The sequence below is a fragment of the Chlamydotis macqueenii genome, chromosome 11 (assembly GCF_036417535.1).
Source record: "Chlamydotis macqueenii isolate bChlMac1 chromosome 11, bChlMac1.mat, whole genome shotgun sequence".
In the NCBI taxonomy this organism is placed as follows: Eukaryota; Metazoa; Chordata; class Aves; order Otidiformes; family Otididae; genus Chlamydotis; species Chlamydotis macqueenii.
Window position 1 is genome coordinate 7777837 of NC_141566.1, and position 23457 is coordinate 7801293.

At 42.4% G+C, this 23457-nt stretch overlaps 1 protein-coding gene across 2 annotated transcripts in view; it reads left to right on the forward strand.

Moving 5' to 3' along the window:
* The window catches only part of NRK (Nik related kinase), a 96505-nt gene that overhangs the window by 61576 nt on the left and 11472 nt on the right, over positions 1–23457 (forward strand). For both annotated transcript variants that reach the window (XM_086756575.1, XM_086756574.1), the window contains exons 18-29: positions 1150–1265; positions 3716–3813; positions 4942–5060; positions 8698–8791; positions 11296–11469; positions 11974–12106; positions 12491–12649; positions 14278–14421; positions 15633–15767; positions 17822–17922; positions 18466–18615; positions 21840–21999. In XM_086756575.1, coding sequence (XP_086612701.1) covers positions 1150–1265; positions 3716–3813; positions 4942–5060; positions 8698–8791; positions 11296–11469; positions 11974–12106; positions 12491–12649; positions 14278–14421; positions 15633–15767; positions 17822–17922; positions 18466–18615; positions 21840–21999 — 1583 coding nt within the window. The remainder of the gene's footprint in view (positions 1–1149; positions 1266–3715; positions 3814–4941; positions 5061–8697; positions 8792–11295; positions 11470–11973; positions 12107–12490; positions 12650–14277; positions 14422–15632; positions 15768–17821; positions 17923–18465; positions 18616–21839; positions 22000–23457) is intronic.

The following is a 23457-nucleotide window of genomic DNA, read 5'->3' on the forward strand; positions in this document are numbered from 1 at the left end:
CCAGCACCAATGGTTTCGAAGGGGAGTTAGGTGCCTGGATACTTCAGTGAGTAGGGGTCTGATCCCACCTCCCTGTATTGGCGCTTATAGTTATAGAATCGTAGAATCACAGAATGGTTTGAGTTGGAAGGGACCTTTAAAGCCCATCCAGTCCAACCCCCCTGCAAGAAGCAGGGACATCTCCAACCAGATCAGGTTGCTCAGAGCCCCGTCCAACCTGGCCTGGAATGTTTCCAGGGATGGGACATCCACATAGCTTGTGAAGCTTCTGCCCGTAGCTTTGTTTTGCCTGGTAGTAGCTTGAACAGGCAAATATGCTGTCTGTAGATGTATGTTGACTATTTTGGCAGTCTGCCCTTCAGGCTAGTGTGCTTTTTTTCATATCCCAGGAGAAAAGACCAAGGATGCAGAGAGCTCAGAGATAAAGGGTAGCCCCCACAGGATGTCTAATCAGGGAACATAACGCTGTGAGAAACTAGGGTTGGAGAGATTTGAAAGGGAAGTAGATTTAGCTGACATAACAAAATAACATGCAGCACTTCTGATGAGCCAGAGTCAGAAACATAATCTGAAATAACTTTCAAGTGAAGTCAAGCCCTAAACACTCTCTACTTAGGAATTATAGGAGGCAAAACAGGAAAGAAACATCTAAGTAAACCACAGTGTTACAAGTGAGTGGCTTCTGAGCCTGGGTTTCTGGCTGAGCCACTGTTTTACTTCACAAGCTCAGCAGCTTGTTTTACTGACTGCTGTGTTCCTTTCTCCGTTGGTAAGTGGGTGATGATGTATCTTCTAGGAGGGTTCTGGAGCAGATTTCATTATTTGTCAAAGCTGTGAGATTTTGGAATCAGGAGTGGCACAGATCTGAGAGGCCAAGGGAGAAGTGCATAGGGAAGGATATTTTGTAATGACTTGGGAATCTCTGTACTCTCACAGAATGGCTGCCCAGAGGAAACTCCTCTCCGTTGTCGTCTCTCACTACTGGGTGGCCCCACTTGGAGCAGCAATGAATATAAATTTTTTGTTTATCAAGAGTTATTGTATCATACAGTAACAGCAGGGAACTCGGTTCAGTGGCCTAGGAGGTCTGTTCCAGTCTGTGTTCCTGCGTGCAAGACAGTCTGATCTGCTTTTTGTGTCTCTGTTCAGTAACACTCATCAGTCATCCCCCGGGGGACACGCTCTGAAGCTGAACAGCAGCAGCAGCACTCCTGGCAACAAGCAGTGGGAGATGGGATCTCATCAGAGCAGCTGGTCAACCTCAGGTGATTCCTAAGTCAAAGACTAGTCAGTCAAAATGTGCAAAATTCCTATCGCATGAAACAGGCTTCTGCAGGGTGTCAACTGCTGCATTGCAAATGGGATTGTTTTTAAACAATGTCTTAGGGTGATAGGCTTTTGAAAGCCCTCTGGATTTTATGGTTCTGTGTTCCTAAAATATAAACACTCCCTCTTTCAGGTCAAAAAGTGACTGTGAACATATTTCCATATAGAAAATTTGAATTGCCTCAATAAAGAACTGAAAAAAATCAGTTCTGTTGCACTTACTGACACCACTGAAACTCAGTGGAGCCAACATTAGAGACATACAGATGTGATTCAACAGTGATGTTCACCCCTTGGCATTTTCTGCATAACCGTACGCTGCCTTCTTGCGTTGCCTACTGATAAGGTGATTCAGATGAGCAGCTGGTGTACACTAATAGTTCTGCACTTTTTAAAGATGGGGGCCATGGGGAATCACGCCCAATTCGAAGCAGGGTGGATGCTAAAAATGTTCTGAAACCACACTAGTGAGCTGCTGAGGTCATTTATTTTTGAACTGAGGCTCACATTAATTTGCAAGCCTTGATAAATGAAGAACAAATTGCTTATTTATTACGCTTGTACTTACACGGTCAAGCCAGCTTTGCTTTCACTAGCTACACAGAATAGGAAGCTTTGCTTCAAGAGAAATCCCAAGTACGCTTTTAAACTGCTTGAGTTTTGTTTCTTTTTGCTCTTATATAATTTTATGTTTGAATAACGGCGTAAAGATGAACAACATACAGCAGCCCAGCTCGACTTCGCAATGTCTGTGTGATGTGTAACTCCTGTGCTATTTTGGCTTGGGGAAATGAAAAAAAAAACCACCAGCAATGGAAAGAATAGAAAACCTCCCTTGTGGTTTAAACTGTCTCTTTGGGTTCTTAAGTGTCATTAAATTACAGCTAGTTCTGGCATATGGTGTTCCAGAAAGAGTTTTTTTGCTTTCTCAAACCCACAGGGATAATGAATTGGGCAGGAAAGGGCTATAAATACTTTAAAACTAATACTTCTGCTGAGTTGCTTAGGTACTTATTGACCAATAAGGAATTCTGAATTGTAAAAGCTTTGCAAAATGCATGAGTGCACAAAGCCGTCGTGATAAAACTATCTAAATTACCAAATACAAATCCTAATTTGTGTGAGCTTGAATTCTCCCTCCCTTAACTTGCAAGGAGTCCTGTTGGTAGCAGGGGGATAGTCATGGGAGAAATCGCTGAACGAGGTAGACGTTGAGCTGGCTGGTGTGTCCTAGTGGCAGGGTGAAGGCACTTCTGCTTTCCCTCCCTTCTCTTGTTTCAGGAATTGTGTGCGGCTCCAAGGCTCCTTTCGCTCTTCCCAGGTGGCTTTGTGGGCTGTGGGGACACTGAAAGGGAAGATTTGCCTAATTACTTGTGAGCATCCCTCCTAACGTGGCATCAGCATATGCAGATGGACTCCAGCTCCCCTAGTCTTGTTTGCTTGGGTATTCAGTAGCTGTGCAAGCATGGTGGCAAGTGTAGGTCCCCAGACACCTGGGAGAGAAGCACAGTGCTGCAGCTTCCTCGCTACCAGTACCTGACCTTGGGCAGAGCGTCATGAGGTGCCACCTGATGCTGGGTTGGCCCCCGGCAGGGGCCAGTTCTCCCCACAAAAATGGGGGCTGTTGTTACCCACTTCCCCACACCGCAGAGTGGAAGTGGGAGCTGAGAAGTGATGCTCCGTGTGCCCCAAGGGAAGCAGGGACCGGGGTGGGAAGCACTGAATCCTCTTCTGCTTTCAGCTTGACCCCATGCTCATGAGTGGAGTTTAGTGCAGCTGTTTGCCGCAGCCCAGTTGGTTTTAGAGAATCAGATCCTTTAGACGGTTTTTGTGCCACGGTTTTATGAAGGCCAAATATTGGCATCACGTCTGTTTGCTCATGAAAATGTACATCGAGGGTCCAGGCTCCTGAACCCTCTCTCTCCCTTACCCCTCTCTGCAGTCGCAGGAATACAGCTGGATGGCACTTTCAGCACTGGAATATACCCAGCGGTTGCTCGTATGATGAGCTGTCTCACTCAAGAAGAGGATCAGAGGAAAGCATTAGCGTCCCCTTGCCCTTTTCCTGTGCAAGCTGCCTTTCAGTCCGTGGAATTGTTACTGGTGTGCAGTTGGGAGTATGTTGCCAAGGTTTTGGTCTGCTGGTCTTACTCTTGCAGCACTAAACTGCACCAGTATCGATTTATATACATAAAGTTGTGTCATCTAGAACCACTGGGAAACAAGTGAAAAGATTTCCCTTTGCAACAAAGAGAAAAAAGAAGTTTGTCAGCAGAGCCTGGTTTCTGCTTTGGGTGCTAAATATACGTACTTGTCTTACTGGTCTCCTCCCTCCCTCTGCTGCATATGCATTTAATAAATAAACTTTTTGGTTTTTTTTTTTCCCCAGGGAATCCAGGACCGGCCAAGGCAGAGAATGCTTTGTCCCAGAACCACTTGCAGCTGCTTAAGAAGTCTGAAAAAGTTTCTCATCCAGGCCAGATTGCAGTAGGTTCTTTTAAATCCACGGATATTTTTTTTGTTCGTAGTTTTCACTGAGGGTGTGTCTGTGCGGACAACTTCTCTGTTGGTGCTTGAGTTTGCTGGCTAATGAGTCCATCTGAGACCTGGCTTGAACTTAATATTTCAGGAGGTCATTGATTGCTTGTGAAGTCAAGACCATGCCTGTGGCTTGTGCAAATATCCAGTGTGTAACTGCCTGGAATGTGCACTACCAGGATGTGACACACTCAAGACTGTCCTGGCTCTCCGTTCACTGACGTGCCACTGATGGAAAGAGCGATTGCTCCTTTTCTATCCTGTTTACTGAGGCATTTCTTTGATGGTGTTTGCGGGGCAAGGGATGCCTGTCAGACAACTGGAGCTCATGGTGCTCTGTGCAAGAGCTCATATGTGGGATGCTAGGCATTTTAAAACTTCACAGGTGGGCCTGGGTGGCTCCAGGGGATGCAGAGCGGGGCAAGGGGGACATCTGCAGCTTACCAGGGTCCCCAACCCCTCCTGGCTTGTCAGGGAGCGGAGGTTTGAAGAAGATTCTGTGTTCAGGCCATTACGAATGACGTGGGAGACCTATTTCCGAGTTCCCATGGGACTGGGGGGCCTAATTGCCCTGTGGCTGTGAGCCATGGCTGTGTTGGTGTTGCCCTTCCAGGCCAAAGGTGCTTTGTACCCCGTCTGCACAGGCACAGCCTGTGCTCAGGCACAGCCCCACAGGCCTCAGCGTAATCCAAGACTGGAACCATACTCAAGCTGGTGTAATCCTTCAGTCCCAGTGCAGAGCACTCCTTTTCTTGTGTGAAAAAGGAAGTACTTCTGTGCTCCTCCAGAGTGTGAAGCTTGAACCATAAATGGTTGAGATTCAAAATAAGATGCTGACTAACATTAGTCACATTTCGATTTTTAGAAAAATGAAGTGTTTTGGCTTAGGTCACTTTCCTGTGTGAAGTACCCACTTGTGATGGACCAACAAAAGCATCAACTTCCTAATAAAGCTTTTTTCATGTGGAAGTGATAATAATTATATTTGCTAGGACAGTAAAATACTGAACATGTTGCTTAGGAATGGGTTCCTCTATGAGAAAAAAAGAAAAAGTGAACTGAATTTTCTTTACTCAGAGTCCAGGCTCCTTTGCCAAGGGGAAGGATAGTGCCAACTCATTGTTAAAAGCAGCAGACTATTCGTCATCAAGTGACGAAGTTGGCAGCAGCGATGAAGATGACATGAACCACACAAGGTTGGCTTGATATTTTTTTTTCTATTATTATTATTTTCTTCCTTTTTGTTACACATTTCTAAATATCTGGGAAAAGCTGGTATACATAAATATTCCCTCCCCTCTGAAGTTACTATCAGTCATTTATGTCAGTTGTAATTAAGCAGTTTAATTGCTCTATAATGAACTCCCAGGGGTAAATGTTTGCTCCATCAGGTGTAATAAGCTTTGATGACTTGCTACCCTGGGACAATGAGGAAATGTCTCGTTTTAACTGCATGTCAATAGGTCGTGCTTTTATAGAGATTGCTTCACATTCATCTACATTTAAATGGAATTTCTGAAAGAAAAAAAAAGGAGAGGGAAAGAAAACTGTACACCTTCATGCTAAATACAGGTTAGCGTAAGAAAAGCTGATTCCTTCACCAGGGCTGTTTATAGAGAAGGGATAGTGTGAACAGGATTTGGTTTTGTAAAATCTGTGGTTTTGATATTGTTAGTTTGCACAGTTGCTCTGGTTGACAGATAATGCTGTGGCTTGTACCAAGCTGGTCTCACTTGAACTGTTTTTCTCTAGCTTTCCAGTTTCTCTTGTTGATTCTGTGACTGACATCTTGTGGTGTTTTACCTGTCATGGAAAATGTGTGTTCTGCTGAGAAATAATGGAGTGTGAATAGCGTGCTAGCCCAAGTGAAAGCGAGTCGAGGGATCAGTTGACCAGGCCTGCTGTTTGGAATGGCAAACAGAATTAATTTTTTAGTATTGATAAATGAAACTTCTAATTTTCTAGCAAAGACATGAGTTTAATTCAAGTTCTAGGATTTCCTTTGAAGTGCATCCCAGGGCCATAGAGCTCTTTGGGATGGGGCTCTTGCTCTTCTGACACAATTGCACCTGCAGTTTTGTCAGTCTTCAGGAGGAGAAGCACAGATTTGTAGCACTGTTGGTGAGCTGTTGTGTTGGCCTGGTACCAGTCCTTTCCCCTGTGCTGCTCTGAAGAAGGTAGAGTTTTTGTGCCTGCATGTGCTCCTGATTTGCATTTCTGAAGTTCATTTTCAAAGCTGAGGGATGAGGATGAAGAATGTTAAGAAGTTTTGTAGCTTATTCAGTGCACCTGAAAGAGCTGGTTTTTTACTGTAACACCTTTATTTTCTTGCTGCTCCTCTTCCAAACCACCTTATTCTGATGTGTAAAAAGTTTTATTCACTCTAGGTCATAGAATTCATCTTAGACCTCAGAAAGACTCTACATAAAAAATAAGGATTTTCCCTGTAGCAATGACTTTGCTGTGTAAGTGTTAGATTGCTGTGATCCTTGCATGCTGGGATGATTTGAAGGAGTGGTATCACTGCCTTTAGAAATCTGCATATGTTCTTGCATCTCCTCTGTGTGTGAGATCCACTCTAGAGAAGTGGAACTAGCAGGATGATCCCTGTCAGGTTTGCCTTCCTGCACACACAGCCACCGCCGGAACTCCTGTAAAATCACAAATATAATCTTGCCTATTAACAAAGTCCCTTCACCTCGGCTGAACATCATTTATATTAAAAGGCAGAGACTTTGGGAAATGCATCCTGATTACTACCAAGTAAATAGCAAAAAGGACAGTGATCAAAGTGAAAGCAGCAGCCAGCATTGAAACTTTGCATATCCTGGATAAAGTGAAAGTTTTTGTTTTTCTTGCTATCTAAAGCATGTGAATACAGGATCTGAAGGCCCTTGCAGTCTATAGGAGTGTTTCTGTGTGGGCTTTGGCTGAGACACCTTGAACCAAGTTTTGGTTGGCTATTGAAAACGATCTGTATTTTGTTGTTCTTGCCTGGGCTGTGGAACAGCTTTTGATGTCCACACTCTGGCTTTCTTGGAGGTGCCAAGTAGGACAAGACTTGGGATGCACGCGTATGCAAGAGAAAGAGCTTCATACTCGCTTGGATGAATCCTGTTACCCTCCCTGAGAAGGCTCATTTCTGAAGAAGCTAGGATTAAGGGCAGCTGCCTTTCACAGTAACACAGCTTTTGGTCTTGGTTTTCTTTTTAGTAAGATGAGCCGGAATTCTTCCTCATGCACTGTGGGTTTTTGTTTTAAGGAAAGGCTGTCAGTGTATGTGATCCAGCATCTTACTACTGCTTGTATAGCGTATCTATTCCATTGACGCTAATTTCTCCTGCTCTGCTGAGAGTGCTTCCTCCTCCGATGCCTGCGGCATTCACAACCCCCTAAAACACGGAGTTTCCTGGAACTCATTTTGTATAGTTCAGTTCTCTCTCCCTGCTCTTTATATGCTGTTCCCTACCAAAATTTGAACAAGGTGGATGCAGGTGTGTGCTTGGCTAGGAATTACTTTCTCCCCCTAATAAGTGGGAGGTTGACATCATTTAGGGTCAGCTGCTGCTTGCTTTCCTGATAAGAACAGGTCCTTGCACTTACCATTGATCCCACTCCATATTTTGCCATTCCTTCTAAGTTTACTATGTAGATATTTACTGCTCTCAAGGGGGAGGGGGAACGGGGGGCAGGCCCAAAACTAAAAAATCAACAACAAAAAAAAAAAGCCACAAAACCTTCTACTTCTTCACAACCATTTTAAGTTGGTAGCTCTCTCACCAAACCTTCTTTATTATCACATTGGGCAGCATTTGGGAAAAAAACCCCGCCTTACACTCCTCTGCCAGTTGTGGCATAGCACTGTAGTGTCCTTCACACCAGCATCCTGAATCCTATCAGGTTTATAATTACTGGAAAGGAGGCAGAAATGTAATAGACTTTTAGATGAATTGTGGTAATGACTATAGGTAAAGAAGTGGAATAAATAATAAGGGGTGGAAATGCACAGAAATGGGGCCAGAGCCCCACTGACAGCGTTTTGAGGCAGTTGCACTTGAGTGAAAGAGTTTAAAATGCCAAGATACCACTGATTATGTCGGAAGCAATAGTATGCTGGGGTATATCACAACAGATGCTTGCCATGTTTCTTTTGGTGTCTGCTTTTGGTCACTGTTGAAGCCAGGATACTGGCTAGGTGAGCTTCTCACCCCAGCCGGTCCAGCAGCTCTTACGTTCTTTTATCTCTGCACTGGGCAACATTTTCTTTGTTTCTTTGTAAGGTGAGGATGGGACTGATTCACAGTGTGACATTCCAGTGTGGCCTGTCCCAGCAGGCACTGGCAGGGAGGTTCCTGGTACCAGCGTATAGCAGAGCAGCGGCGCTCCCCATGCAAGTGCAGCTGATGCTCTTTCTCTGGAGAGCAGGGTGGCTCACAGCCACACCCCGCCGGGCGGTGTACGAGGGGAGACAGGAGAAGTTTCGAAGTAGGCACTTCTCAAATGACAGCTTGAGGGACCAGCTAGCACTTGCCTGAGCTATGCAGTGTCTGAAACGTGATGGGTGACGTGCGGGGAGACGAAGGGATGCTCTCCGTCCAGGTGGGGAGAGCTTCCTGCTGGGTGTGAGGCCTCCTCAGACTTGAGTCCATTCAGACACATCCTCAGATTAATCAGCTTGCCTTTGTACAAGAACCTTTAAGTATAACTAGTAAACGTTAATTACACTCATTTTTGAACATATATACATGGGGTTTTTTTGCTTTTTGTTTTTTTTTTGGGCTCTTTTTTTTCCCCCTGAAGTAGTTCTGTTCATTAATTGGAGTTTGTTACCAGGCAACTGCTAAGCAGCAGAGTGGCAGATTTCTCAAGGACGAGAGTACCAGATGGAATTGAACTGAAACCCCAAAGCACCATCGCAGAACAGAAGGTGATTTGGCCATTTGTAAGGGGGTGGGTGCACTGGGAGGGAATCAGGTCGTTAATGTGCATGATAAACACTATCCATTTCTTCTCAGCAGCGTTTTCACTCTGAAGTTCTGCTCTGTCATTGCAAATTACAGCTAGAAGCCTTGAAAAATGTCTAGTTTCAGCTTTTGTGCTTCCTGTAAAAATGCTTACATTTAAGTACGCAACTGCGCTGCTTTATTTCTCCTCATTACTGACCTGGTAGTTGTTTCTGATGTCAACGTATTTCTTGAAGGCACTGGGCAGGTTGCAAAAAGCAGTATTGTTGATTATTGTTGGTGTGCATTGTTGCTATTGTAAAAAAAAATCTTGACCTCTTTTATTTCAATTTAAAGAAATAACTTACTACTTAAAAGATTACTAGAAGAGGGAAAAAACACTTCATCTCTTCCTACTGGCTTAGCAAAAATACATGTATTCTCATGTCATGTTGTCGTTCCTTCCCAGCTGTAGTTTTTAGTAGAGACTTCAATTCATCTGGATTTTCGCCTGTGATAAATATTAGTGCTGAAAAGATGAAGACAGACAAAGCAGAACAACATTCTTTGTGGTTGAAAACAAAAAAAAAAAAATTGCAGTAATAAGACTTGCACTCAGCGTCAGAGCACTTCTCTCTTATTACTGAGTGTACTCTCATTTCACAGATACGGAAAATAAATTGCTGTGAAACTGGTGTTTTTCCCAGAGCTGCTTGTGTTTGCTGTGGCAGGGCTAGGAAGAAAAGGGAGTTTTCTTTACATCAGGTGTGGTTTCTAAGCTTCACAGCAGAGTGGCATCCTTCCTGAATGGGGAGGGAGTCCCGCATTGTGTTTGTCTCACCATCCTTGAGGAGAAAAGACCCTGCGTCAGAGAAGGAATTTATAAACAGGGCAAACCCAGTATTTTTCTTGTGGCAAAACCAGCCCAGTGCTTTCCTTTTCCCCTGAAATCTGGGCATTGGAAATAGGCTACTTGAGGGGCAGGAGAAGGATGGGGTCTTTGAGGCCCAGACTGAGGATGAGGGAGGATGGAAAAGAGTGGAGGTCACATTTTCTGGTGGCTTTGGGGAGGAGAGCATGGGAGGGAGGACAGATGACTGCCACCTCTCCTCACAAGTCTCTGATGCCTTCCAGTGTTCTCCCTCCTTCTCTTGGAGAATCTTGTCCATTCCTCCCACCTCTCTTTCACCAGCCACAGCCATCATGAGTCCCCAAGGCTTCTTCCAACATCCCTTTCCCCGGCCCATCAGCATGAACTGATGTGGTCAGGGTGTATGAAACTGTTCAGATGATTCAAATGGGGGTTTGGTTCTGTTCAGCTGAATCTGATGCAAAACTGAACAAAAAAGCCCCATAGTGGCATGATTCCCTGATCTCAAATACTGACGCGTATGTTTTGTTTTGGTTTGGTTTTTTTATATCTAAATTAAAATGTAAAATACCTAGAGCATCAATTTAATATCTAGTTAATTACTTGGCTTTCAAAAAGCAAATGTCTTTTATTTAGAATTGTCTGGGGTTTTTTTTACCCCCATATTTTGGCCTGCATTCAAAAAAGCTGACATGATTTCAGTCGGTTGTTCATCTAAGCCAGTACAATGTACAGACATTCAACCCTGAATTCAATCAGCCAGAAGCTGCTTGAGTTTGATGGTGCCTTTTGCATCAGTGTAATTCAGGAGGAATTTTCTAGTGTAGCACTAGAAAATCCTATCACTCTCTTATGTCCCAGTGGCGATGGTGTTCAGATACCATGACCAGTCATGGCCAGGGGTAGATCCCTCTGCACTGCCTTGCCCATCTGGGACACCACTTGCCTCACACATCCCATCTTTCTTCCTCTCAAAGCTTCTAGCCATGTATTCCCAGAAACCAACTTCTGATTCCGTATTTTGTGCTTGGGGAGAGAGCTTGTGTGGTGCCTCACACCTTGGGCAGTTTACAAGTATTTTCTTGAAGCTGGTGGGATCCTGTAAGGAGGTCTGCAATACTGAACATCATTGTACTGGATCCTGTTGAATGTCATCATTCTAAAATAAGGTTTCCTAATTCAGTAAATGGAAAGTAGCAATGAAATGAATGGTGAGGGGCTTTGAATTAAATGCAGGTCCAGAACGGAGAAGTACCTGCCTCTGACTGTGGTAGGTAGAGGTCAGATCTGTAACGTTAGGACAGGTCGTTAGATTCTGTCTTAAGTGTCTCTGAGGATGAAGTTGCTTCTTTGCCTGTGCTTGAGGTAATGTAGATGAGGAACATTTGTGTAGCACTTCAGGAGTGGAAGCCAGTGTTGATGTCTCAGGTGTTTGCCACACACTTTTGTATTTAATTTTTTATTTTAATCTTTCTGTAGGATTTGTCTTTACATAATGCATCACGCAGAGCGCTCCTCTGCATATGCTCATTATTTATTGTTCTAATTCACAGGAGTTGCACAGTGCATTTGACGTATGTTAAATGTGGAGTTTAACTGTATGTTCTCATATTACAGGATCAGATTTTAGGAAAGCAAATTTCTAGCACCCAAGAAGGCCTCTGGAGCATAAACAACCAGAACTATCTCCTGCCAGATCTCCTGCAGCAAAGCCAAATTTCAAACTCCTCTGTGAACCCACCAAAAGTGCCACTGACTAGCCAGGAACCTCAGAACAAACCTCTGAATAAGGTAAGAGATGAATTATAGATTGAATGAATTGTACCATCATTTTCCTCCAGGAGCCTGAGATTGAGAGTCTTTTAACTTCGTCTGTCCTGTCTCTTTTTATGATATTTTACACCACATCCCTTCTTTTCTTTAAAAGTTTTATCCAGGAGACAGCTAAGAAATCTTGGGCTCCCTAACATTTTATTGTTTCATTTGTTTATCCCCCATCTCTCTGCTCCCTTTTCTTTCCTTCCTTCTTTTTCTGCCCTTTAACACAAGCTAGAAGGGCTTGTTCCTTCTGCTCCTTTATCTGTCATATCAGCAAGGCAGCACTCTCACCTACCTCTGCTCGTTGTCCCTGGCTTTCTTCCATCGAAGTGTCAGATGCTCTTCTTCTGGGGACTGTTCATCATGTCTAAGTGTGCCACATGCCGTTTCTGCTCAGCCTCAGCAGCACCGCATTGCTGTGTGCTGTCTGCTCCCCTAGCATCATTTTCCTGAAGCAGCTCTTGTTTTTCATTGTAGACCTCGTGCTCCGAAAGCACATCTTCTTCAAAGAGCAGCACGTCATCTACAACATCGTTTACTTCATTCATAGATCCTAGACTTCTGCCAATCACCCCTCCCACCAGTCCGGTAGGACCTTCCTGTAGTTCTCGTGAGTATGCTTTACCCTCCTCATAAAATGTGACTCCTGGTTTCTTTTTGTTTCAGAAGTGGGGAGGGCCTATTGCTTGAAAATTGAAACTGTCAGTAACCTCTCTGAAACTGAAACTCCACGGCGCTATGAATTTTCACTGTATTGCTTCTGCCCTTCTTTCAGATGTGGCTTGTTCTGCTCTGCTGCTGTGTAACCACAGTGCTTACTCAGGAATGCCTGAGGGATTTTCCATATGTATGGTTGTTTTAATCTGGCTGTGTAATGCTTCCGAGGTGTTTTCTCACCTCTCTGGGGTGTCTTTCATTCTGCCATAAACAGGTCAAGTGTGAGATGTAGCCAAAAACTTGCATTTTTCCTGATTGTATATGTCTTTCCTTCTAGCATCTAGTGCAAAACCTGAGCCTGTCAGAAGAGAAAATGCAAGAAAGGGCTCCGTCGTCAACGTCAACCCAACGAATATCCGCCCACAGAGCGACAGTCCGGAAATTCGTAAATACAAGAAGAAATTCAACTCTGAGGTCCTTTGTGCTGCTTTGTGGGGTAAGCTCAGAAGTACGTGGGCTTGTGCGTGGAGGGAAGGCAGCAGCAGGAGAGGCTGGCAGTGTATGCCAGGCAGATTTCACAGTTGTATTGCACCTCTCCTGTCAAAGTCCTGGAGCGGATCACTGATACCTGCGTCACTCGCGTGACACTGTCCTCCTGGTGGAAGATGGCAAACAGATGACTTACAGTTGCAAAAGATTCTGTGCATCACAATGAGAAAACAGTTTAATCGGGCACCAGACTGAAACTGTGCTTGCAAGAAGAGCCAAAAGTTGCAAATGTTTTAGTAACTTACGTGGCTCGTGATACTTACTCTTGTCTTAGCTGCATACGAGTACAGCTGATCACACTAAGCCCTGACCCGGTGGAAAGAATCCAAACCTGAAGCCTTTTGCTGTCATGTGTGTTAGGTATTCCAAGAATCTGAAGCAGGTCGGGTGTTACTCTTTCCAAAAGCTTGGCTTCCTTAGTTCCTCCTGTCAGTGCTTACTCAGAGCCTTGCTGGATCACTCCTTTTTACAGAGTCAACTTCATATGATGTAAAACCAAGATAAGCATAGTCAGACCAGTTTTCAACAACTGTAGACTTTGTCGCAGTCTCACACTAGCTAACCTCTTGAGCTGTTTTAACCATCTTTCTACTTCAGAACAATAGATATATTCCATGGAACTCACCCAGCCTTTTACTCCTCCCCACTTTTTCAGTCTGGAATGGAAAATGAATGAAGTAGATGAAACATTATCCGAAGGAAACATAGATTTCCAGTTTATAGCTTCACAGATTTTGTGTAATGTATCTTTGTAGGAGTCCAAGGTTTTAAATTAAGAACAGAGCTGTGTGGCAAGGTCTGTAATTAAATGTGTGTTGAGGCTGACGAGCACCAGGTACTGGTCAGAGCGTTGCCAGCAGAGGAGGTTGCTTTGTTACAGCAGGATACCTCATGCCATTTCTTTAGAACCTGCTGATTAGGAAATGTAGCTATCATGCCAGCCAAACACAATTTTTTACATCCTCTGATATCAGCAACCCACTGGAGCCTTCGCTTCCTCAGGAGCAGTTGGATTTTAGATAGATTCACTCCTTTAATTTGACATTTGAAAGCAATTCTTGCAAAACACAGACTGTTTTCAAACACACACTCCACTTCCTCGTAACAGCAGCACTTCTTCCCACAAGTTTGGTCCTCCTGTGATTTGAGTGTTGTATTTGGGGAAAAAGGAATTTGTAATTTTTTTTTTCAATTGGTAGAGATCCTTAGATTATTTAGTTGGATCTTCTGTGTTGCTAGTGGAGTTGTGCTGGACTGGGACTTTTGCAGTGCTCACAGGCGCTTTCCAAGGTCACCTGAGAATTTCTTGTTCACAAAGTGTTTTCCTTTTTGTTTAAATCAACATGAACTTGAGCAGAACTACGCATCCTTCAAGTTATGTGGGCATGTAAGTGTTGTGCTGGGTAAAAACTGTAAACTATTCATTTTTCTGGGAGGTCATCCACAGAGCAACAGAGAAATTTCCAGGTACCATTAAGTGAGACTAGATAAGAATCGATTCTCATAACAATGAACACTCGGTGGCCTCTGAATCAGCAGGTGATGTATGCAGTATTTTTTTCCATGTATCAACAGGAGTAAATCTGCTGGTGGGAACAGAGAATGGATTGTGGCTGCTGGACAGAAGTGGGCAAGGAAGAGTTTATTCGCTGATTACAAGGAGACGATTCCAGCAAATGGATGTTCTGGAAGGACTCAATGTGCTAATTACTATATCAGGTTAGTTCAGTGTCTAAAAGTGTCTGACCTGCATTGGGGTTGGAAGCAATTAAAAAGAAGAATTAGGTTATAAACTAGGTTGAGAAATTGCCTCTTACAGAAAATCACAGGACAGTTATTCTTGTTAATAGGAAAACTCCCTTGAATTTTTAACATTTACATTTTCATTTCAGAGAGGCGTTGGGATACTTCATTACCTGGTTAATGTGTAAAATGGTTTGTGGGGAGTATGAAGTGTATCATCTTAACTTGCTGAGAACCAGTTCATTTTATAGTTTGTCAGTCTGTTTGCTTGTGTCTGTGATGGGTGAGCATCTAAGTGCAATTCTATTAAAATATCATTAAATAGCCTCATTCTGTGTTCAACAAGGTGTATGAGCAATAACATGAGAGTGATCTGTACTGTGAAAGCATCGGTAATGCTAAATGGAGTCGCGTGTTCAACCTCTGCTGCCAAACAGCTTGGACTCTGCCTTCCAAGGTGCTGAGGCCCTTAATGCCCTCTGGATGAGAAGGGATTATGCCTGGTACATAACAAGGTCAGAGATGCAGGTCCAGCAAGGAATGGCAGCTCCTGGTCTCCAATCCAGACTCACTGTGGTAGGTGATGGTGAGAGCTGCTTGTCCCATATTGCCAGGTCAGTTGCTTTTGTGACACAGGGCTCCTCTTCTAGACTAACCTGTGATCCCAGACTGCTGTTGACCGTATGTACTTAGGAACTAAAGCAGCAGTAAGACTGAGATGAAAGATGACCAAGTAAATCTCACCTGGAAAGGCATCCAAAAGAAAACAGCTACTTGTAATGAAGGTTGTCAGTTAATTAGCACTAAATGAGTCACTTATTCAAAATGGCCATTGTAGGCCGTACCTGTGTTCCTTCCTTCACATCAAAGAGTAAATGCCAGACAGAGTGATTATTTCTGATAAGACACGTGTCTGTAGAGACTATTCTTTGGCCTGAGGGAAGAATTTTACTCAGATATAAAAATCTTGCATGAAGCTTGAGTCACAAGGTAAGTGCGTGCATGCTAAATGCCGTAGGATTGCTCATGTTGCAGTTCCCTCCTACGTGTCACCATCACACAGGGCACAAAGGACAAGGCACAAAGACTCACTGTACTCAAGGTCACAAAACTCTGGCTTTTTATGTACGGAAGAGTTGGTAGTTCAGTGAGTTACAGCATTATGTCTGTTTCTTTCCAAATGTTAGGGAAGAAGAATAAGTTGAGGGTGTATTACTTATCATGGCTGAGAAATAAAATTTTGCGCAATGATCCAGAGGTGGAGAAGCGGCAAGGCTGGGTGTCTGTGGGTGACCTGGAAGGCTGCGTACACTACAAAGTCGGTAAGGACCTTTTGTTTTTACCTTGAAGAGCTGCCTAATCATCCTTTTGCATCTCATGATACCAGCATTTTTCTTCAGCTCTGTTTCAGATTTGTATGGGGCCGAATACCTCTGAGTTCTTTCAGACCTCCTTGTTTTACCTGGCAGATGTTTTGCTCCCTGTCATTCTGGGTAGCATCTCTTCTTGCACCAGTTACTGGATGATGATATGGGTGTTCCCTGTGACAGCTGGAAGAAGGGAGTATCAGCCTGGCCTGTTGCTCAGTCAGTGGTTTAGAAGTTCTGCAGTTAGTTAAGGTTTTAATTAGACTGATGTTTTCCAGCTCCATGGTATTCAGCTTCCCTCCTGGCCCTAAGTAACTGCTAAGAAATTGGACTAGTAAAGTGCTAGTAAATGATATTTGTAGGATGTCCATAGGCAGATTAGTTCAATGTGCTGTGGCTCATCCCTGTCTTTGGATCATAAAAGACCTAAATATATCTTTGTTTAAACTTACACAGTGGAAACAGTACTGTAGCAGTTGAAAAACCATCTTGCCTTTATTTGGCTTTCAGGCAGTTCATTCTTGAAGATGAACATCAGTATTGTGATCGTTCCTGTTATTTCACTGCCTGAGGGCGTGTGATGTATAGCACAAGTTTTGCTGTGGTGAAAGATGGTATATGAAAGTGGCACCTTTTTCAAAGTCAGACAGAGAAATGATATACAGGGGTGCAGCAAACAGCAAGGTGGCTGGCTCTCATAAATACCTTGCTTGACATTTTTTTTTTTTGTTTTATCTCTCATGGCTTTAAAAGTGGCAAGGGTTAAATCCAAAAAAGAATGTGAAACAGATGTGCGTTGTTACTTGCTTGATGACTATAGCTACACACCCACATCGTCCACTTCAGTTGCTCATCTTTGGGTTTGGTGTGTTTTGGTTTTTGGTGGTTTTTGTTTTTAAGTTATCCTAAAATTAGGCAAACATTTGATAGGAGCTTCTGTGTTTACATATGACAAGCCACTCTTACTTTTTTGACAAAACAGCTCTTGCTGTTTTTATCTTGATGAATCTTCTTGTATTTTGACCTTTAGTTTTACAGTCCAGGTAGAAGAGGAAAAGGATGTGCTGTTCTGCATTTTGGTGGAGTTTAGGGTTTTTTTTTCCCTTTCTCTGCCTGTGTGAGATTTTCCTGACCAGTGTCCATCCTTATCCGCTCTCCATGCCTCTGCTGTATGCTTGGCCAGTGTGACCTAGTCCTTTTGTGAGCAGCAAGGGCTCATTGAGCCCTCCTGCCACAGAAAACAAACCTTACTTCAGTAGCGTTACACCTGCATCTTTTAAAAAATCCCTGCCAGGCAGACACTGAATATGGAATGACAGGTGAATGCGTTGGGATGCGATATCCTAGTGTTCTGTTCCCAAAGCAAATGCTTGTCGCTGGCAGAGTGAAAACACAATGTACTAAGAAGCTTTAATTTTCAGTGCATGATTCTGCATTTATTCTCAACTGACCCAGTGTGACCTTATTCAGCTTAGAGAAATTGCACCTCTTAAATGCTTACTCATCTCGGAAACATGGGAGACCTTCGCCCACGCTAGCACATGGGGATTTAACCCCATATGTGAACAATGAAATGAAAATTCGTCCTGCGGAGTGTAACAGAATTGTTTGGTCAAAACCACCGCTCCTCCGAATGTAGCTTATTCAAAACGAGCAACGCTGGCGTCTGTTCACACTTAAAAAATGAAGTAGGTTGGCTTAGCTGCAGGGTCAAGACCTTTTTTTTTCTGACTAGTAACACTTTTTTTTTTTTTTTTCATAAGTACATGAAAAACAATATATAAATGTTAACAGTCATCTGGCTTTACTGAGAGTAAATGAACTGTAGGTTTTCAGTCAAGGTATTGTCACTGGTGATATTAAACAGTGATGTCCAGAATCCATTAGTCTGCCTTGCTGGATAGTGTCTACCTCTACAAGTAGTCCATTTACATTATTTCATGTGATGAGATGGTCTTTGATTTAAGTGTCTGTCTGGTACCTAAGGAATTGTTCTTCTTGTATTACAGTAAAATATGAGAGAATCAAATTCCTTGTAATTGCTTTGAAAAACTCAGTGGAGGTTTATGCTTGGGCTCCAAAGCCTTATCACAAATTCATGGCTTTTAAGGTAAGTGAAACTTCACTTTGATTCAGATGTATCAGTGTCTCTCACTGTCTCTCATCTGCTCTTTGCTTTTGCTTTTTGTTGCTTTGTATAACATGTATTTCTAGTTAAAGATAAAATGAGTATTCTTTTAAAGAACATTTAAAGCTCGTTTGATATATGTTGGAGACGGCAGGCGTAACACAGGTCATGATCATGATTCTATTAGATGTGAATAACTTTCAGTGCTGTGCCAAAATATACATTTGAGTTCACAAAGCTGATGCTGATTTCCCTCAAAAGAGGAGGAAATTGAACGTGAATAGCACTCAACCTAGTTTTTGCCTAGTATGTTTCTAGGATCTGGATTTTTTTCAAGACACAACTGAATTATCCAGCTGTCCTTGCAGCTCAGTGGATGATGGATACTTAGCTCCTTAAATGTAACATACTATTTAACAGAAATAGCTGTCTAACTTTTGAATTTTGAAACTTCTTAACATCGTATATATAGATCTCTAAACCAACGGCTTCATTGTGTTACACAATGTATTTTTCTTTTTCCAGTCCTTTACCTCACTTCATCACAAACCCCTGTCAGTCGACCTGACCGTTGAAAATGGACAAAGATTAAAAGTCATATATGGCTCACTAGTAGGTTTTCACGCTATTGATGTGGACTCTGGATCTGTGTATGACCTGTACCTTCCAACACACGTAAGATACTAAAAAAAATTTCATAAATGCCTCTCCCTGTTCTTTGAGCTGTATATTGATGATGATCAGGTTAAGAGTTGTATTTCAAAAGATGGGGTAAGAGGATAATTATTGCATGCCAGCTAAAAGAAAACCACTTTTCACATACTTTTTTAACACTGAAGCTCTGTTAAAAGGCTTTTATCACATTTAGAATATCCATTTTAATGTTACAATGTCAGAAAGCCTGATGTATGGATAGTACTATTTTTAATTGATTTATCCTGGAAATTTAGGACTACTTAAGCATTCAAAGACACAATAATATCTACATGAATTTAGGTGACCTTTACAATCCGCCACTGTACTTTTCAATCTTGCAAATAAACTGATGAAATTATCACTGAATTGAGCTGAAATTTGGCCTGGATTACAAAGACTGTTGCGATGTATTTTAATCTTGATCCACTGCAAGCATGTTACCCTTGCACCAGTGAGATCCTGTAACTACAGGAGCCAGGTATACGTGTGCACCCATGAATAATCCAAATTTCTTCACCATGGAGCAAAGTTGCATTTGTTTCACATGATTACAGATCCAGGCTCTGCGTGCAAAATATGGTTTGCCTTTCAATCATGTGTTGAAACTCAACTTCCAGACTAAAATTTGCTGATCATCTTGCTATTCAGTTGCCCGTGAAACCAGTCCTTAAATTCAAAATAATTTTAATGTTTTCCCCAGGATTTTCTCATTAGATTGTCAAGAAGTTGGCATTAAGATGTTGATTTCAGGTTGCTGTGTACATATTGCATTGTGCATCTGTTCATTGAGGTGATGGTGATCACTAAATTCCTGCTTGAACTCGGAGAATAGCAAAGTAATTCCCCTGCAGAAGTGAATGACTGGCATGGGGCTGTCCAGTATGAAGTCTGTGCTGTGGTTTTAATCTTTGTTTGCTTATTTTTTCGCTGTTCTAGATAGTTCTTTTCAAACTTGTAAGTCCTAAAAGCCAGAGAAACTTAGGGGCTTAGGTCTGGAAAACTAGCAGTTTCCCATGTCTCCAGTCTGATGGGAAGCTGCTGGCAAGAGAACTTCCATGCACCACTCGAAAACCTCCCTGAAGTCCCAGAGCTCCACAGGGGCAGAGTTAACTCATCTGGGTCCCATGGCCTCCTTGTGTCCCAAAGTTACACCCAGGAGATCTGAAGGAATCTCATCCCAGATCTGCATGTTCCAGCCTGTGCCTTGAACTCTTTTATTTTTTAACTTCTTTTTCTCCACTGTCAGCCCCATGTTTTCAAACAAAAAAAAACCCCACGCCTCCCTTGCAAGCCACGTGACCGCTCTGCTGCCCTGACAAGTGCCAGCCTTCAAATTCTGTCAGACCTGTGTTTCTGCTGGACACAGTGTTTGAGGATGGCTGTTAAGTTTATAAACTTCTCTTAATTAAAAAGTAACCTTCCTAGCTGTTCAGAACACTGTTGAATCACCTGCTAAAAGCTTGTACTGTTTATGTCTGTGTTGGGTTGTTTTAAGGGACTTAATACTTGTTTTGTTAGAGGGTTTATTTAATCTGACAATTAGTAGCTTTGTTAACTATGCCACGATGAAAAATTCACATCACTTTTTAATCCAAGCGTGGTGCCTGGAAGCTGGTTGCTAAGCAAGGTGAATAATGACTTGTCAAAAAGGTCATTAGCATAATTGCCCGAGATAAGAAAGGCAAAGAAAAAAGTGAACCCTTCTTAGAGGCTTTAGTTTTTAACAGGCTGCAAAGATAATTATGTACCTGATGAGGGAGATTTCCCAGGTGACTGTCCTGAATATGTGGGGCACCTTTAAGACTGACTCTGTTTGTGTGTGCTCCTCAACCAGAAGTTAGCCATGTACTAAAAATATATTTTCCCTTTAGAGTCGTAGACCTGCAATGAATCTGCTGCTACAGTTGCTCTTCTTTTTTTGGTATTTTATTATTTTAAAGAGCATCTGCTAGAATTGGATAATTCTCTGAAGGAGCTTTGTGGTGGCAACAGACCAGACTTTAACAGGCTGACTTTAGATACTCTTGCTTTCTGGTAGCCTCTTTTCCTGGTTCCCCACCTCTTTCTTCATCTCTTACCTGCTTCGATCGCTCATGCAAGTACCAAGGCAACGCATTAAAATTGCTCTGCGGCTCTGGATACCCGTTCTAGTGTTACGGATAGTTGTTGCGGAGGCACGGAGTCAAGTGGTTGGCCTGAGTGTATTCGGTTTGGCAAGTACAGCTTCAGTGCTTCTTTTACTGTTTGTTGTGCCCTTGCGGTGTGGATAAATGTATGTGCTTGGAAAAAAAAAAAAAAAAAAAAATCTGTGTGTTGCTGGCTTGTGAAAATGATGTAGAAACCCCAGTCATATGCTTCCTATAAAAATATTAATTGTAGTGGTTTAATTTACTATTTAACATTCTGTTTCGAGAAGTGCTTTAAACAAGGAAATGCATTGTTAGTGTTTTTTAAGGCTGTCCTCTCTTTGTTTCAAAATTGCTTTCATAAAACCCCACCTTCATGGTTTTGGGACATGCTGGCTTCTGGGAGAGGTTCTAGTGCATTGAACAGCTGTTAAAGTAATTTGTGTGAGTGCAATGCACTGTTCCTGTGGCACACAGAAAATGTATGGTGAACGGCATTTAAATGGAGAACTGTTCCTTGTGAAGGATGTGGGAAGGGAAGGACAGACTGTGGCTTGGATTTGAAAGGTCCAGGTAACTTTTCAACTTGCTACAAATATTGTTAAATTGACAGGTTTTAGCTGGTGAGTGGGGATAGGGAAATATCATGGAAAGTGAAAGCACTGATTTCCTGGAATGTGGAAGCTTTTGTCCTTCCTCTATCTATAATTGTGAATTTCACCTTTCTTTTGTTTACATAATGCAAGTGTTTTGTGAGTGAGCAAGTAAATATTATTGTGTCTCTGTGGCTCCATGGCTTCTTGAAACCAATTAATAGTGGTAAACATAAAGTGGAATATTGAATGTTGATTTGTTTGCAAACCTACTGTCACATTCAAAGGGGGGAAGGAGGGGAGAAAGCCTGTTTCAGAGGCTAGCTAGCAAACTATAGAGCCTTTCTGCAAACAGGCATTTCTTTCACTTTCCATGAGCCATGAGCTAGTTCTTTTTATTGCTCTGCCAAGCTAGTTAGATTGAAGTAGTCACTAAAATTGCAGTCCATTTTCTGACATAAATCTTAGCAAAATATGATTCTAGATCCAGGGGACTATTCGCCCCCATGCCATTATCATCCTCCCGAACACCAGCGGAATGGAGCTGTTACTCACCTATGAAGATGAAGGCATCTACATTGATATATACGGGCATTTCACAAAGGAGACTGTTTTACAGTGGGGAGAAATGCCAGCATCTGTAGGTACGTATGAAAAATAGCACTTTATTCAATATAAGATTCCACTGCATGAAGCCTGACTTCTTTATGAGGTTTGTATCCATATGAAAGTGGTTGTATGGCACATAAAGCAACTTTTGAGCAAATCAGATGTGTAAAGAGTAAACAGAGTTATGTATGTTTGTGTTAAGACAGCCAATGATTGCAATAGGGTCTTCACATTTGGATCGTAGTTTGTATTCTTGTCACACTGTTTATTTGCATCATGCCTTGATTATCCAGCCAGACTTCACTGAGGATGCAGCTTACCACTAGTTTGCACAGAGAGAATTACGTGATTTACAGAGGGGAAAAAAGGTGCTCGTTTCCTGCTTTGGCTGTTCGTAGCCCATAGCGTTTTATGTAAAAATTCACAGCTAGAGAGGGGTCAGTTACTGATGAGGTCTGTAACTCTGTCAAATGGCCCCTTAGTTTTATCACTTTAAATTCACAGTGCTGACAGCCCAGGGTATTTCTACTAGTCTTAATCTCTCCACGCTTGCAGTTGGCTTTTTAGGAGAAGATTCTGATTGTATTGCAGCCAGGACAGCCCTTTGTTTCACCTTCCCCAGAGGGCTTCAAGTTAATAGTGTGGGGAAAACCAGGAACAACACAGGCAGATTTTTGTTTCTATTATTTGTTGCTTTTAATTTCTTTTCTGGCTTACTCTTGTTCTTCTGCATCTTACAAACAAACATACCAACAAACAAAAAAGCCCAAAATACTTAGATTGTGTTATTAGCTTGGCAGAAGCTGGAAAAATTGAGGATGTTCACCATTCTCCTTTCACTTCTACCTGGGTAGTTTTAGGAAAGAGTCCATTAAAATCAGTAGAATAACTTACCCTTGAGTAAATGCCAGGTTTGACCTTTGTAGAGGGTTTTCAGCAGTACCGAGGGCAAGAAGCCCACCTCTGGAACACAGGTTGCACAGTTTCAATAAAATTCAGCGACAGAACTGCTTCAGTTTCCAAAACCAGGCATAAGTTTATAAGCTAAGTATAGTGTTTTCTTCCCTTCACTGAATAGCCCTGTCTCCAATTTTTGGCCCGTATTCGGAGCTGCAGGGGGTAATTAAAATGTATCAAGTCAATTCTCCATTTTTCATAGGAATATCTAATGGTCTCTGATATGTTGAAAATTTACATCCCCTCTGAATTAATGTTAGAAGCACCATAAGAAATAATCAATAATCAAAAAGTAATTACTCAGCCAGGATAAGAAGAGTTCTAATGAGAAATATTGAACGTAATTGGAAGCTGCACTGCTGAATGCTGTCTGAAGCAGGCAGAGCTTTAAAGAAGCACGTCGTTATGGGACATGCCTCCTTAGGCCTTAGTAAAAGTAGCAAGCTTACTTAACATGAACATTTTCTTCAAACTGTAATGTCTTATCCACCTTATGGTGTGCATATATAATAAATGATTTTCCTAAATATTTAAAT